The sequence below is a fragment of the Vitis riparia genome, chromosome 12, assembly GCF_004353265.1.
Source record: "Vitis riparia cultivar Riparia Gloire de Montpellier isolate 1030 chromosome 12, EGFV_Vit.rip_1.0, whole genome shotgun sequence".
NCBI lineage: Eukaryota > Viridiplantae > Streptophyta > Magnoliopsida > Vitales > Vitaceae > Vitis > Vitis riparia.
The window spans coordinates 5,633,937-5,650,365 of record NC_048442.1 but is presented as its reverse complement, the minus strand read 5'-3'; the positions used below and the strand labels follow the sequence as shown (position 1 = coordinate 5,650,365).

The 16,429-nt window shown below is 28.6% G+C and overlaps 2 protein-coding genes across 2 annotated transcripts; both read left to right on the top strand.

The window, feature by feature from the left end:
* The first annotated feature begins 1,033 nt into the window (after nt 1-1,033).
* LOC117925849 (11S globulin seed storage protein 2-like) lies at nt 1,034-3,218 on the top strand. Its single transcript, XM_034844961.1, has 4 exons — nt 1,034-1,091; nt 1,333-1,571; nt 2,059-2,785; nt 2,886-3,218. Exons 2-4 carry the CDS (start codon nt 1,376-1,378, stop codon nt 3,037-3,039), a joined length of 1,077 nt encoding a protein of 358 aa, XP_034700852.1. The 5' UTR covers nt 1,034-1,091; nt 1,333-1,375; the 3' UTR covers nt 3,040-3,218.
* Nucleotides 3,219-12,437: 9,219 nt separating this feature from the next.
* LOC117926299 (glutelin type-A 3-like) lies at nt 12,438-14,919 on the top strand. Its single transcript, XM_034845389.1, has 4 exons — nt 12,438-12,478; nt 12,846-13,084; nt 13,767-14,493; nt 14,593-14,919. The coding sequence occupies exons 2-4, from the start codon at nt 12,889-12,891 to the stop codon at nt 14,744-14,746; spliced, it is 1,077 nt and encodes a 358-aa protein (XP_034701280.1). The 5' UTR covers nt 12,438-12,478; nt 12,846-12,888; the 3' UTR covers nt 14,747-14,919.
* The last annotated feature ends 1,510 nt before the right edge of the window (nt 14,920-16,429 follow it).

Sequence of the window (16,429 nt, the reverse complement as noted above, 5' to 3'; positions counted from 1 at the left end):
AATTGGATATTTTAAAAAAAATCATTTTACAATAATTAATCCCTCTCTAATTTATTTTCCATGCAATGTGATATTTCATCCTTATTAATCAAAATAAATGTCCACAAAAATAATAAAATTAAATAATATAAACTTTAAATTATCAACTATCAAGGTGTTCATTTTGTTAGATTCATTAAATCGAGGCCAACATGTATTAAACCATAAATTTAATTATTTTTATATTTGTCCAAATAATTCAAAAAATTAATAAAATATTTACAAGCTATTGCATGGTGATAGAACATGAAGTTTTGGTGGACCTTATCCCACGAGGGACGTTGAGAAGCTACTTACAAAGATAAGGTTCCTGATAAACCTTATCTCACACATCATTCGTGCTTATAATTAATTCCTATTCCTTTACTTTTCAACTTTGTGAAGATATTTTTTTCATTGAATAAGAAAATGTTACGATAATAATTTCCAACGTGTGATAATTGGAAAATTCGAGAAGGAAGAACAAGGGCATCAATTTTTAGGCAGTAGACAAAAATGTCAAATTTCCACATATCCAAAAATGTTGATTCACGACAAAACATACGTCTCTTTTAGGCCTTTTTGGATACAATTTTTATTTGTAGCGTTTTCTCAAGTAGAAAATTTTTACAAGATAAAACTAATTTTAGATATACTTTGCCACCATCATCTCTCCAAGGGAACGTCTTATGCACCATTCAAACTTTATTGTTATATTTATCTTTTGATTAATTGTATTGCATGCACTTTTGTCAAAGCCCATTATGAACTCAAATTCTATAGAAATATTAGTCTGTGAAGAGTTTGAAAACCAGGAAGAGATGATGAATTTGCAGAAGTCAAAAGAAAAGGATAAATCTTCCAAACTCTAGAAGATGGATTGTGTGAAAAGCAAAGAGAAAAATGTATTATACAAGTAAAGTCCAGAAGATGGGCAATTTTCCTACTCAACCTCCTCCCGAACTCTATAAATGCTCCCCTAATCTTCCTCATATTCATCTCTCAAAAGTCTCTCTTCATCTCTTTCATAACATTCAACTTAGTCTCTTTCTATTGTTTCTCATAAAATCAAGGTTTGTACTCACTCTTATCTATCTATCTATCTATCTATCTATATGTATATGTTAGTGGCCTTCAATGTACACATCTGAGAACTATGGATGAATGATATGACCTGAATTTCAAGATGAAGGTTGAGCTTGTTTTTCCACATTAGCCCACTTTGTCTACTCTACCCCATTACTCCACCTGATGTTCATTATCTCTCTACATGATCTTAATCGTAGTCTTAACCTTTTGATCTGTGTTTTGCAGGCAGTCGTTCATTTGCTTTCTTTCAAATATACAGACATAATCCATGGAGTTGAACTTAGCACCAAAGTTTGCACAAAAGATCTTCGAAGGAGAAGGTGGAACATATTACCGTTGGTCAAGTGCTGAATATGAATTGCTCAAGGAAGCAAAGGTTGGTGGTGGAAGGCTTGTTCTGCAGCCTCGTGGCTTCGCTCTCCCTCACTATGCTGACTCCAACAGAATTGGTTATGTTCTTCAAGGTCTGTAAATCCCCGAGCTTTTTATGTCTTATTCTTAATTAGAACTCTTTTTCTATTTCTTTTTCTTTTTCTTTAGAGAATTGTTAATTATTCCTCCCTAAAATCTCTTCTCCTCAATTTTCTTTTCTTTCTCAAAAATTAGAACAAAAAGAGTGCACACAGCCATGGTAGTCGGCTGTGACTGGTGTGAGAGGGAGAGGGGGTCGCCATGACATGCAAGAATGAAAAAGAGAAGAAAGGAACAAGACTAGAATTGAAGAAAGAAAAGGGATAAGAGAGATGAAAGAAGTTGAGGGCTAGGGTTATATTTGGGAAAAGGAAAAAGAAATTGAAAAGAGAGAGAGAGAGAGAGAAAGTGGGCCCTTCAATATTTCTCTTTTATTTTTTTTTTATGTTTCTTTCAAAATGATTCTTTGATATTACCCACTGTGCCATCAAACCCTATCCCAGTGGCTCATTTATGAAAATATATTTTGTCCACATCCAGGCAGCTGTGGAGTAGTTGGAATGGTATCACCCAATGCATCCCAAGAAGTGGTGTTGAGGCTCAAGAAAGGAGATATAATACCAGTGCCCTCCGGAGCAGTTTCATGGTGGTACAATGATGGAGACTCAGAACTAATTATCGTATTCCTTGGTGAAACTTCCAAGGCCTATGTTCCCGGAGAATTCACATACTTCCTACTAACCGGAACTCAAGGAATCCTTGGAGGTTTTTCCACTGAATTTAACTCCAGAGCCTATGATATCAACAACGAAGAAGCCAAAAAGCTTGCAAAAAGCCAATCTGGCCTCTTGCTAATTCAGCTACCAGAGGGCCACAAAATGCCCCACCCCTGCAAGAACAGTCCTGATAAATTGGTGTTTAATATTGATGCTGCATTACCTGATATCCATGTCCAAAATGCTGGATTGCTTACTGCATTGACAGCAAAGAAGTTTCCCTTCCTTGGAGAAGTTGGGCTCAGCGCCACCCTTGTGAAGCTGGATGCCAATGCCATGTCCTCACCAGTATACGCGGCAGATTCGTCGGTTCAAGTAATTTATGTTGCAAAAGGGAGTGGAAGGATTCAAGTTGTTGGCATCAATGGTGAACGTGCCTTGGACACGAAAGTGAAGGCTGGTCACTTGTTTGTTGTGCCAAGGTTCTTTGTGGCTTCTGCCATTGCAGATGGTGAAGGAATAGAGTACTTCTCAATGATAACAACTACACAGTAAGCATCAATTCAATAACTTGTTTTCTCATTACACATCATTGATTGTAGGGTTAATTACTAACTATTTGTTACATGTTTCTGGTTTGTTTGTTTACAGGCCTGTATTTGGTGAATTTACTGGGAAAACATCAGTATGGGGAGCATTATCTCCACAAGTTTTACAGGCCTCTCTCAATGTGGGTCCAGAGTTTGAGCAGCTTTTCAGGGCAAAGATAAAAAAGAGCACCATTCTTGTTCCTCCACAGAACTAGATTGATTAATAACCAAGGGCCCTTATGAAGTATTATCATTTGTTTTCAGGAGTTACAGGGCTATTAAAATACAATAATTGTACTCCTAAGTGTCTTTTATATGTACATCTGTGAGATGGAAAATGTTGTACAACTATTAATTATATGGCAATAAGTTGTTCCTTTGTGTGATCAGAAAATCTATTGCTGCATTGATTTTGAAAATTTTCAAGAAATAGCCCATTAGAAGCCTTAAATTAGGTTGTGAACCTTATTGAACTCATTGAGAGTGATCGGTTCATTCCCATCATTTACCTAATTGACCGATGAATGTGGACAATGCTATCATCTCTTTGCTTCAATCAAACTCTGTATGTAAACTACACGATTCAAATCATCATCAATAAATCTCCTAAAAATGAAAGAGAGATTTAAATGTGCCTACTCTTTATGGTCTTATGCCAATCAAAACCTACACAATCATTCATGTTCTTGACACAATATCTCATGTTTCTTAATGAATATTTTAACTTCATACAAATTGTATTTGTATCCTCTATTTTTGTTCAAAGAATCTTTCAAGATTTCTCTTAAAAACTTGAGAGGTGGGGAACTAAGGCTAAAAGGATGACTATATTCATGTGTATGCTCCTCAATTCAATAAAGTAATTCATTTATTTTCAAACTTTGGAAGATAAATTTGGAGAGCTACATCATATTGTAGACCACTAATTTTTTCCCACAAATATGGCATGAGCTCATTTTTATGTCTTTAGGCCATGTTTGATTGACTATATAACATGTGATAGAATAAGAGAAGATATATTATATCTTATCCCATATTTGGATGGCGATAAGATATGATAAATTATCTTATCACTTATCCTATCCTATATTCAACCAAACATCGGATAGAATAAGTGATGGAATATATTATCCACCTTTTTTCTTTATCCCTTCTATATGAGATATATTAATTTCATACTAAGATATGAAATATGTATATCTCATATATCTTAAATTTATTTTAAAAATAATTTTTTATTTTTTATATACTCATTTTGCAAAATAATTTTTTATTATAAATTAAATTCATCATTAAAAAAATAAAAAAATATTAATATATATTATATAATTTATTTTTATATTTTGAATAGCATAATATTAAAAAATTTAATTTATAAAATTTAAATAATTTAATCATAAATATTGTCAAATATTAGAGAAATTTCATTTTTTAAGATAAAAATTTTTATTACATGATATAATTTTTATTTTAAATATTAAAAATAATACATATTGGTGACTTTTTTAGTGATAACAGATGAAGAATGAGTAGAATTGTCAGGGAATAGGTAGGATAAAAAGAGGTATGAGATGACAAAGAGATGAATTGTCAGGGAATTGTAATCTAAGCACAACTAACCTTTGTGAATTGTGCTAGAGCCAAGAAAGATGCAGTAGACTGATTGACATAGGAGTTTAATTGTGTTTATTATATGGGCGAATATAGGATAGTAGAGACATCCAAAAAATTTAAAGTGATGGTAATTTGGTGTTTTCCCAAATACAATTTGAAAGTGATGGAGTACCTTGGTAAGCATTTGATTAATAAGGAATATGACAGTTTGGAACGCATAGAGCCAAAACAAGTAGTAGCTAAGAGAGCCAAACCAGTTTCTACTATATGCCTCATCTTTTCTGTTTTGGGACAGAGCATCTGTTTTCAATCTCATATGTAGCAAGAAAGAGGGTGAAAGTTTTGAATTCACCTCCATTATCAAATTATAAACATTATAATCGAGAATTGAATTGATTTTCAACTAAGGTTTTGAAAAGGTAGGCAAAGCTTGATCTTTTAGTATGTAAGGGATGAAGTGAAGAAAACCGAGAAAAATCAAGGAATAATAAGAAATAATTTACACTAATTGTGTAGATAATAGTGGCAAGATCTCACAAATCAGTACGAACTAAAGCAAGAGGTTGAGAAGCTCTAAATTCAAATAATGGAAAAAGTAATTTATGGTTTTTTGCATATTGACAAGCACAACAAACATTATGTCTATCACAGTCATTAGAGATATTACAAGATGTAAGAATCTGCTTCAAAGTATCAACAATGGGATGATCAAGACGAGAACACCAAAGTTTAGCCAAGTTATTCAAATTGCAAGTAGAAGAGCCATGACTGGAAGTAAAGATGGTTAAAGGTGCATCATAAGATTTATTGTGTAAAAATTAAGAGGGTAGCTATGAATTGGATATTTAAAAAAAAAAAAATCATTTTACAATAATTAATCCCTCTCTAATTTATTTTTCATTACTACGATATTTCATCTTTATTAATCAAAATAAATGTCCACAAAAAATATCAAATTAAATAATATAAACTTTAAATTATCAATTACAAAGAACAATGAAATTTAAGAATGTTTTATGTATCCTTTATTTTTGTTGAAAGAATCTTTTTAAGATTGCTCTTGAAAACTTGAGAGGACTATATTCTCGCGTATGCTCCTCAATTCAATAAAGTGATTTGTTTATTTTCGAACATTGGAAGATCAATTTGGAGAGCTACATCATATTGTAGACCACTAAGTTTTTCCTACCAATATGGCTTGAACCCATTTTTATGCCTTTATTGAATCGGGCACTACACTTTGGCACCATTCTAAAGTCGTCTTAATCTCATTGATGACTTTAATCCCCTCTCCAATCTTATATATGGTATATATTGATGCACAAATATATGACACGTGGACTCTCATACACATACACTTTCTTTTTAATTTTATCTTTTAGTTTTTAATTTTAATTTTTAACTTTCAATTTTTAATTTCTATTTCTTAAAAATTAACTTTAAGAGTAAACTAGCTTTGCACAAATTGTCTTGGCTCACTAATTTTAAAAAATATAGAAAAATAATAATTTCAAATTTTATAAATCAGTTTTATTTTCCTCAATTTAAAAATATTTTAAAATATATGTACTTTTCATAAGTTAAATAATCATTTTCTAAAATAATCCTTTTACTTGTCAGATTAATAACATCAATTGATAATTGAGAGAATTATGTTTTGGGGGTAGATGGACCCCCAAATTAACAAAAAGTCCATGTAACTCTTCAAATTGAGCCCAAGACCCAATGAAAGTATGGAAATTGAGTTGAAGGATAAAAATTAATATTTTTGAAAAATACTTTTATTTAATTTAATATTTTTTTTAAATACTTTTATGTAATTTAATATTTTTTAAAATACTTTTATTTAATTTAATATTTTTTAAAAATAAATTTATTTAATTTAATATTTTTTTTAAAATAAATTTATTTAATTTAATATTTAAAAAAATATTTAATTTAATATTTTTTTAAATACTTTAATTTAATTTAATATTTTTGAAAAAAAATTTAATTTAATATTTTGAAAAAAAAATTATTTAATTTAATATTTTTGAAAAAAATTATTGAAAAAAATTATTTATCTTAATTTTATAAAATATTTTATATATGTTCTTAAAGGGTATATTTGTCCGTTACTATTTCATATCTTTCAACTCAATTTGAAGAGTTATATGGACCTTTTGTTAATTTGGGGGTCCATCTACCCCCAAAAGATAATTCTCCCTTGATAATTTTTTTTTTTTTACCAATTGTTAAGTTAATGAAATAAGAAATTTTAAAAATTAAAAATACAATTAAAACTAAAAAAAAAAAACTTTAATGGTAAAAATATAAAAATAAAATATTAACTTTCACTTCGTTGAAGCACACTAGCAAAAAATATAAATTTGGAGAAAAATTTGGAAATACAATGAGAGTCAATATTTTAATTTTAAAATTTTTAAGTTTTTTGGTTTTAATTGTATTTAATTTTTAAGTATTTTGGTTTAAATTTTATTTTTAATTCTTAAAATTTTTTATTTTATTGTTAATGTTAACTAATAAAATTTTTATTCAATTTTATAAAAATAAAAAATAAATAAAAAAGATGAGAAGATGAGTTGATTTATGTAATACAAGATGTAAAATCATTATTAATCATGAAATTACAAAGATTTTATTTATCAACTTGATAAAAAAATTTCCACAAAGATTTATGTCTCATATCATATAATAAAAAATTTATAATACATTTATTTATAAGGGTATTATCAAATAAAAGGATATTTTAAGAAATAATTATCTTATGAAAAAATGTATGTATTTTAAAATATTTTTAAATAGATGAAAATAAAATTGATTTATAAAAGTTAAAGTTTCCCTTAAAAAAATTATAAAATTACAATTATAAGAATATTTAGAATTTCAAATTTATGACTCTTTGTGAAATTTCAATTGAAAATTTTCTGTTCAATAGGAACTTATAGTTAAAAAAAAAAAAATTAAAAAAGAAACAAAAGATAAGATAACATGCAATCAAGTTTCATTAGATTCTCTTTTAAAGTTTCTATATGTATAGGAGCCCATGGGGGTTTTTTTTTTTTTTTTTGGTAAAAAAAAAATCTTCAAGACTAGGTTACCAAAAAAAAAAAAATCTTCAAGACTAGATTTTACATAAAGGAGATTCTCATGTTTTATTATTTTATGCCACCGTTTTGGACTAAGGAAACAAGACAAGAAATGTTGACTTTTGGCTTGAAATCCATATTAAAAACTCATCATTGTTCATCATTGTTCATTTGTCATGTCCCAAAACCCCTGTAATGTCAATTTCATACCTCCAGCTCAAAACTTCAAAATCCAAACTAGTCAAACAATCATTTTGTGATTGGAAGGTTACTATTATTCAAAGAAAATAAAAAAATTTCAAACTCATTTTGAAAAGTAAAATAAAAAATTTCTATAATTCTCAAATCTCAACTTTAAAATTAACACATCAACCAAAATACTATTATTCAAATAACTTCAAACTCAAATAATTCAAATAATAATTAAATTATAACATTTAAACAATATCCAAAATAAAGTTTGAATCAAAATCCTAATAAACACAATTTCTCAATCTAACCATCACTTCTAACCTAAATAGAGAGTATCCGAAGAAAAAAAAATTGTCAAAAAAGAGAATGAACTCAAAACTTAACAAGAATATTAATATAATTTTATGGATAAAACATTTTCAATTCTGATTATAAATAAGAGATACAATGTATAATTTTTTTTTCATAAAAACTTTTGAGTTCAAAATTTCATATTTATGTGAAAACAATTTTATATCAAATTCAAATAAAATATGTTCAAAATATTTTTAAAATGACACCTAATTAAGTGAAACTTTACAAATGACAGACTAACTTCAAATTTGTTCATTTTAAGGTGGACGAAGTCAAACACTATTAGTACTGGTAATATCTAACCAAATCCCGAAAAGTTGGGATTCAAAACAATTACATTTCATTAAGAAATGTAAAGGCCAACTATTATATGCTATTGATAAGAATGAAAAATGTCAAATATTATATCCCATTGATTAAGGCTGAAAATGTCAATTATTATATCTCATTAATTTTTCTTACCTCAAATAAACACTCAAAAACCTTAGAGAAATTAATCGTAAAGAATCTACTTTTCACCTAATATAATAAAAAATAACTATTACATAAAAAATTTATAAATTACACCATCCTAATAATATTTTATATTATTATTAGTAATCCTAAATAATTTCTTATATTAATACTATTATCACTAATATTATTTTCAATTTCCTAATCAATAACAATTTAATTAAAGAATTTCCAAATTTCCATAAAACTTATGTCCTTTCTAAAATTCTATTCCAGGAATCATTCAATACCTATATATTTTAAACTAAAACTCCTAAAATTGTCCTATTAAATTATTATTACTATTATATCAGCTTTATACCTTACCAAATTTTCAACATTTTTTAAAATTTTCATTTTTCATTAAGGAGACTACCTTTCTTCTTTCTTTTTTATTTTATTTATTTTCTTTCCTTTATATAGGAAACACTCCGCATTCTCTCTGCGTTACAATTTTTCCTTAACTACAAAAGTATCTTTTCTTTCCTTTATATATTAAACACACCGCATTCTCCCTTCGTTACAATCTTTCCTTAACTACAAAAGTATCTTTTATTCATTTATATTTTTTTTCCATTGCCACACGCATTAACCAATGCGCCGTCTTTATATTCTTGTCTTTTTTATTTTTTTTACTTCCACCTTACACCCTAAACTCCCTATATTTTCTATTTATTTATTTTTTCTTTTTTCTTTTTCTCTTTTTTTTTTTTTTCCTTCAAACCGAGCTTGTCATATTCAATCGCATGTGTAGCTAGAAAGAGGGTGAAAGCTTTGAATTCACTCCATTATCAAATTATAAACATTATAATCGAGAATTGAATTGATTTTCAACTAAGGTTTTGAACTTAAGGAAGGTAGGCAAAGCTTGATCTTTTAGTATGTAAGGGATGAAGTGAAGAAAACCGAGAAAAATCAAAGAATAATAAGAAATAATTTGCACTAATTGTGGAGATAACAATGACAAGATCTCACAAATCAGTATGAACTAAAGCAAGAGGTTGAGAAGCTCTAGATTCAAATAATGGAAAAAGTAATCTATGGTTTTTTGCATATTGGCAAGCACAACAAACATTATGTCTATCACAATCATTGGAGATATTACAAGATGTAAGAATCTGCTTCAAAATATCAACAACAGAATGATCAAGACGAGAACACCAAAGTTTAGCCAAGTTATTCAAATTGCTAGTAGAAGAGCCATGACTGGAAGTAAAGACGGCTAAAGGTGCATCATAATATTTATTGTGCTTCCAAAAATACATTAATAGATTAAATCCAAAAATATTTTTTTCTTTTTTCTTTTTTTTATTTTAAGAAGGTAGTTATGAATTGGATTTTAAAAAAAAAATCATTTTACAATAATTAATCCCTCTCTAATTTATTTTTCATTTACTATGATATTTCATCTTTATTAACCAAAATAAATGTCCACAAAAAATATCAAATTAAATAATTAATATAAACTTTAAATTATCAACTACAAAGAAGATCAAGTTTATTAAATCACGAATTTAATTATTTTTATATTAGTTGGGCAAATAATTTAAAAAATTAATAAAATATTTACCAGCTATTCAGTAGTGGAGAGTAGAACATGACATTTTGGTGGACCAAGACTATTTGTGAAGATATTTTTTTCACAAGACGCTCCCACAAGGGACGTTGATACACTATTTATAAGATAAGGCTCCTTATAACCTTATCTGACACGTCATTCGTGCTTATAATTTCTTTACTTTTGAACTTTGTGAAGATATTTTTTTCATTGAAAAATAAATGTTACCACCATAAATCTTTTTGAATATATGATGGATTATAATTAATTGAAAACTTTTATGATACTATAGAATAGAATGATACTAGTAAAAGTAACTTGCAATTGGAATTTAGAATATGTTTTATAGTGGTTTTAGGAATTTAGAAATAGAACTAAGGGGCTCATGATTGTCCACCAACACCACCGACCAACCATGCTTCATTTGACAAATATGTATATATACATTATTAGCATTAAATATATTTACCATATATAAAAACAAATATTATAAATTATATACATATATTATAAACTAATTAGAATAAAATCATTATAAATAAATTATTTTTTGTTATTGTGACTTTTCTATAATAATTATATATATAATAAATATAAATTTTTTAATAAAATTATCAAAATTTTAAAATAAAAAATATTTCTACAAAGTATCATTATTTCTTTTATGTCATTAAATACATCAAAATTAGATGATTATGCATAAAGTATGTTTTCTAGTTATAAATATTATTGTTAAATATCACAATTGTATATATATCCTCATTTATTTTATATTATTTAATATAATTGAATTAAATAAATCATTAATATTAAATATATTTCAAAATTAGACATATTATAATTAAATATCATAATATAATTATGAAATAATATTTGATGTAATTTAATAATAAATATACACTTATAAAATTCATATTTTTTATTGATGCATATGGTATTATCATCAAATATGATAAATCATATTATACATATATCAAATTCTTCAACAAAATAACTTTAAAATATCTATTATACTTCTAATTACATTTTTACAATTCATAAATTTTTATGAATTTTGATGAATTTTAAGTTTATCGGTATTTTTTATTTTCAAAATATCTTCTGATATATCCGTGATTACCAATATTTTCATCCTTTGTTATAATTGGAAAATTCGATAAGGAATTGCAACTAATTTTAGGCAATAGACAAAAATGTCAAATTTCCACACGTCCAAAAATGTTGATTCAAGACAAAAAAAAAAAAAAAAAAAAAAAAATACATCACTTTTTGGCATTATTGCATACCATTATGTCAACCCTAGAAGATGGATCTAGTAATTTAATGGCTCATGTGGAAAACAAAGAGAAAAACTTATTGTACAAGTAAAGTCTAGAAGATGGGCATATTATAATTAAATAGTAAATATATTTCAAAATTAGACATATTATAAACAAATATCATAATATTATTATGAAATAATATTTAATGTAATTTAATAATAAATATATACTTATAAAATTCATATTTTTTATTGATGTATATGATATTATCATCAAATATGATAAATCATATTATACATATATCAAATTCTTCAATAAAATAACTTTAAAATGTCTATTATACTTCTAATTACATTTTTACAATTCTTACATTTTCATAAATTTTAGTCAATTTTAAGTCTATCGATATTTTTTATTTTCAAAACGTCATCTGATATATTTTATATATCCCCGATATACTTATGATTATCGATATTTTCATCCTTTGTCATAATTGGAAAATTCGGTAAGGAATTGCAACCAATTTTTAGGCAATAGACAAAAATGTCAAATTTCCACACGTCCAAAAATGTTGATTCACGACAAAAAAAAAAAAAAAAAAAAAAATACATCACTTTTAGGCATTATTGCATACCATTATGTCAACCCTAGAAGATGGATCTAGTAATTTAATGGCTTATGTGGAAAACAAAGAGAAAAACTTATTGTACACGTAAAGTCTAGAAGATGGGCAATTTTCCTACTCAACCTCCTCCCGAACTCTATAAATACTCCCCTAATCTTCCTCATATTCATCTCTCAAAAATCTCTCTTCATCTCTTTCATAACCTTCAACTTAGGTGGTGTTTGTTTTTTGGCTGAATAGAAAAAGTCAAATATTTTGGCTTTTTCTATTCAGCTAAAAGTAACATGTTGACATCATCCAACATAGTTAAAATGAACTTGTTATCAATCGGTTCAATTTAATTATATTGGATAATGTTAACATGTTACTTTTAGCTGAATAGAAAAAGCCAAATATTCTGACTTTTTCTATTCAGCCAAAAAACAAACACCACCTTAGTCTCTTTCTATTGTTTCTCATAAAATCAAGGTTTGTACTCACTCTTATCTCTCTCTCTCTCTCTCTCTCTCTCTCTCTCTCTCTCTCTCTCTCTCTCTCTCTCTCTCTCTCTCTCTCTCTCTCTCTCTCTCTCTCTCTCTCTCTCTCTCTCTCTCTCTCTCTCTCGCTATATATATATATATATGTTAGTCGCCTTCAATGTATGCATCTGAGAACTATGGATGAATGATATGACATGAATTTCAAGATGAAGGTTGAGCTAGTTTTTCCCCATTAGCCCCCATTACTCCACCTGTTTTTCCAAAGGGGAAAAAAATAGTGACCTATGGATATGGTTTTCATTATCTCTCTACAGGATCTTAATTGTAGTGTTAACCTTTTGATCTGTGTTTTGCAGGCAGTTGTTCATTTGCTTTCTTTCAAATATACAAATATAATCCATGGAGTTGAACTTAGCACCAAAGTTTTCACAAAAGATCTTCGAAGGAGAAGGTGGAACATATTACAGTTGGTCAAGTGCTGAATATGAATTGCTCAAGGAAGCAAAGGTTGGTGGTGGAAGGCTTGTTCTTCAGCCTCGTGGCTTCGCTCTCCCTCACTATGCTGACTCCAACAAAATTGGTTATGTTCTCCAAGGTCTGTACGTCCGCAAGCTTTTTATTTCTTATTCTTAACTAGAATTCGTTTTGTATTTTTTTCTTTTTCTTTTGAGAATTGTTAATCTATTCACCTCAATTTTTTAAAATAAAATTAGTTTGAAAGGGCAAAAACTCTCTCTTTCTTTCTCATCCCTATCCCTAACCACATTTCCAAAATCCTAACCCCACCTCCATTTTTCTTTTCTTTCTTTCCTTTCTGTCCTTTCCCTTAATTTTCTTAAAAGAACAAAAAGAGGGCACACAGCCATGGTAGTCGGCTGTGACTGATGTTGTTAGTTTTTGCCTTTTTTTTTCTTTCTTTTCTTTCTTTTCTTTCTTTTCTTTTTCAAACTGTGAGTGAGAGAGAGAGGCGGCCATGGCATGCCGCCGAGGAAAACATAGTAAAAATGAAAGAAGAAAAAGGAGACCAGAAATGAAGAAGAGAAGGGTAAAGAGAGAGAAAGAAGAAGTGAGGAAAGAAGTTGAGGGTTAGGGAAAAGGAAAGGAAGTTTTACTTTTATGTTTATTTGAAAAGAGAGAGAGAGAGAGAGAGAGAGAGAGAAAGTCGGGCTTTATAAAATAAATTATGAAAATACATTTTTTCCACAGCTGCCCTAATCTACAAATCCATTGGCTCATTTAACAAATAATATATGAAAATAAATTTAGTCCACCGACAGGTAGCTGTGGAGTAGTTGGAATGGTATCCCCCAAAGCATCCGAAGAGGTGGTGTTGAAACTCAAGGAAGGAGATATAATACCAGTGCCCTATGGAGCAGTTTCATGGTGGTACAATGATGGAGACTCAGAGCTAGTCATCGTATTCCTTGGCGAAACTTCTAAGGCCTATGTTCCCGGAGAATTCACATACTTCCTATTAACCGGAACTCAAGGAATCCTGGGAGGTTTTTCCACCGAATTTAACTCTAGAGCCTATAATATCAACAACGAAGAAGCCAAAAAGCTTGCCAAAAGCCAAACTGGCGTCTTGATAATTAAGCTACCAGAGGGCCACAAAATGCCCCACCCCTGCAAGAACAGTACTGATAAATTGGTGTACAATATTGATGCTGCATTACCTGATATCCATGTCCAAAATGCTGGATTGCTTACTGCCTTGACAGCAAAGAAGTTTCCCTTCCTTGGAGAAGTTGGGCTCAGTGCCACCCTTGTGAAGCTGGATGCCAATGCCATGTCCTCACCAATATACGCCGCTGATTCATCGGTTCAAGTAATTTATGTTGCAAAAGGGAGTGGAAGGATTCAAGTTGTTGGTATCAATGGTGAACGCGCCTTGGACACGAAAGTGAAGGCTGGCCACTTGTGTGTTGTGCCAAGGTTCTTTGTGGCTTCTGTCATTGCAGATGGTGAAGGAATGGAGTACTTCTCAATGATAACAACTATACAGTAAGCATCAATTTAATTAATGACTTGTTTTCTCATGAAACATAATTGATTGTGGGTTACTAACTATTTGTTACATGTTTTTGGTTTGTTTGTTTACAGACCTGTATTTGGTGAATTTACTGGGAAAACATCAGTATGGGGAGCATTATCTCCACAAGTTTTACAGGCCTCTCTCAATGTGGGTCCAGAGTTTGAGCAGCTTTTCAGGGCAAAGATCAAAAAGAGCACCATTCTTGTTCCTCCACAGAACTAGATTGATTAATAACCAAGGGCCCTTACGAAGTATCATCATTTGTTTTCAGGAGTTACAGGGCTATTCAAGTACAATAATTGTACTCCTAAGCGTGTCTTTTATATGTACATCTGTGAGATGGAAAATGTTGTGCAACTATTAATTACATGGCAATAAGTTGTTCCTTTGGGTTCGGAAAAGCTATTGGTGCATTGATTTTGGAAATTTAATTCAAAATATAAGGCCAAATAAAAGCCTTAAATTAGGTTAAGAACCTTAGTGACAAGGAGTTGGGTTTAATTTTGTGCACAAAAATTTATCCCTTCCTAATTTTGTTATATATGTGATATTATAAAAGAGAGATTCATTTTCTTGTAAAATTGGTTATGAATGTGGACATTGCTCCCATCTCTTTCCTTCAATCAAACTCTTCAAATGTAAAATTAATATCACGATTCAAACAATTCTTAATAAATCTACTAAAATTGAAAAAGAGATCCGGATGTGCCTACTTTATATGGCTTTGTATCGATCAAAATCTTCACAATCATTCATGTCCTTGGCACAGTACCTCATGTTCCTTAATGTATATTTCAACTTCGTATTAAGACTAACAAATTATGTAAACTCTATTTTTGTTGAAGGAATCTTTAAAGATTGCTATTGAAAACTTAAGAAAGGGAGAACCAAGACTCAATGGATAACTATCTCCTTGTGTATACTCTTCAACTGAGTAAAATAATTTGTTTGTATCAAAACATTAGAAAATAAATTTGGAGAACAACATCATATTGTAGATCACTATTTTTTTTCCTACCAATATGGCATGAACCCATTTTTATGTTTTTACTGAATTGGATATTACAGTTTGGCACAGTTCTAAAGTCGTCTCTCTATTATACTTTTATTACATTGGGACAAGTGTATTTCTATACACTCATATAAAAAAAATAAAAATAAAAACACAAAATAAGAATCTAAGTTTAGAAAATACAAATTTTAGGTAATTATCTAAAAATAATTAACATTTTATATATTTTTTCGTCAAATATATTATCTTAACTATTCAGGTACTATTTTTGAATGATGTAGGTGCTACCTTTGACCATCTTAGATATTGCTTTTGACTAATGAATATATAAAACTTAAATTATTTTTAGAAGATTCTTATTGTATAATTATTTTCATATGAATATAGTTAATCTCATATCTCCAATATTGTATATTGTACTTATTGACGCACAAGTATGGTACATGGACCTTGATGCACATAAGCTTTCTTTTTAATTTTATCTTTAATTTTTAACTTTTGATTTTATGTTTTAGCTTTCAATTTTAAATTTTAAATTTCTAATTCTTAAATTTTAACTTTAAACTATCAACTTTAAGAGTACTAAACTCTGCACGAAAGGAGATTCCCACGGTTTTTTTTTTTTTTTTTTTGGAGTTTTTTATATTTATACAGCTTTATTAAATTACAATTGTAAGAATATTTTAGGATTTATAAAAATTTTAAAAGTATTTTCAAATTTATGACTTTTGTGAAATTTCAATTGAAAGTTTTCTAGTAAAGAGATAACTTCAATGGGAACTTGTCTTTAAGTATAATGATAATAATAATAATAATTAAAAAAAAAAGAAAGAAAAATCAAAGAGGAAATAAAAGATAAGACAACATGCATGCAATCGATTTTCATTACATTC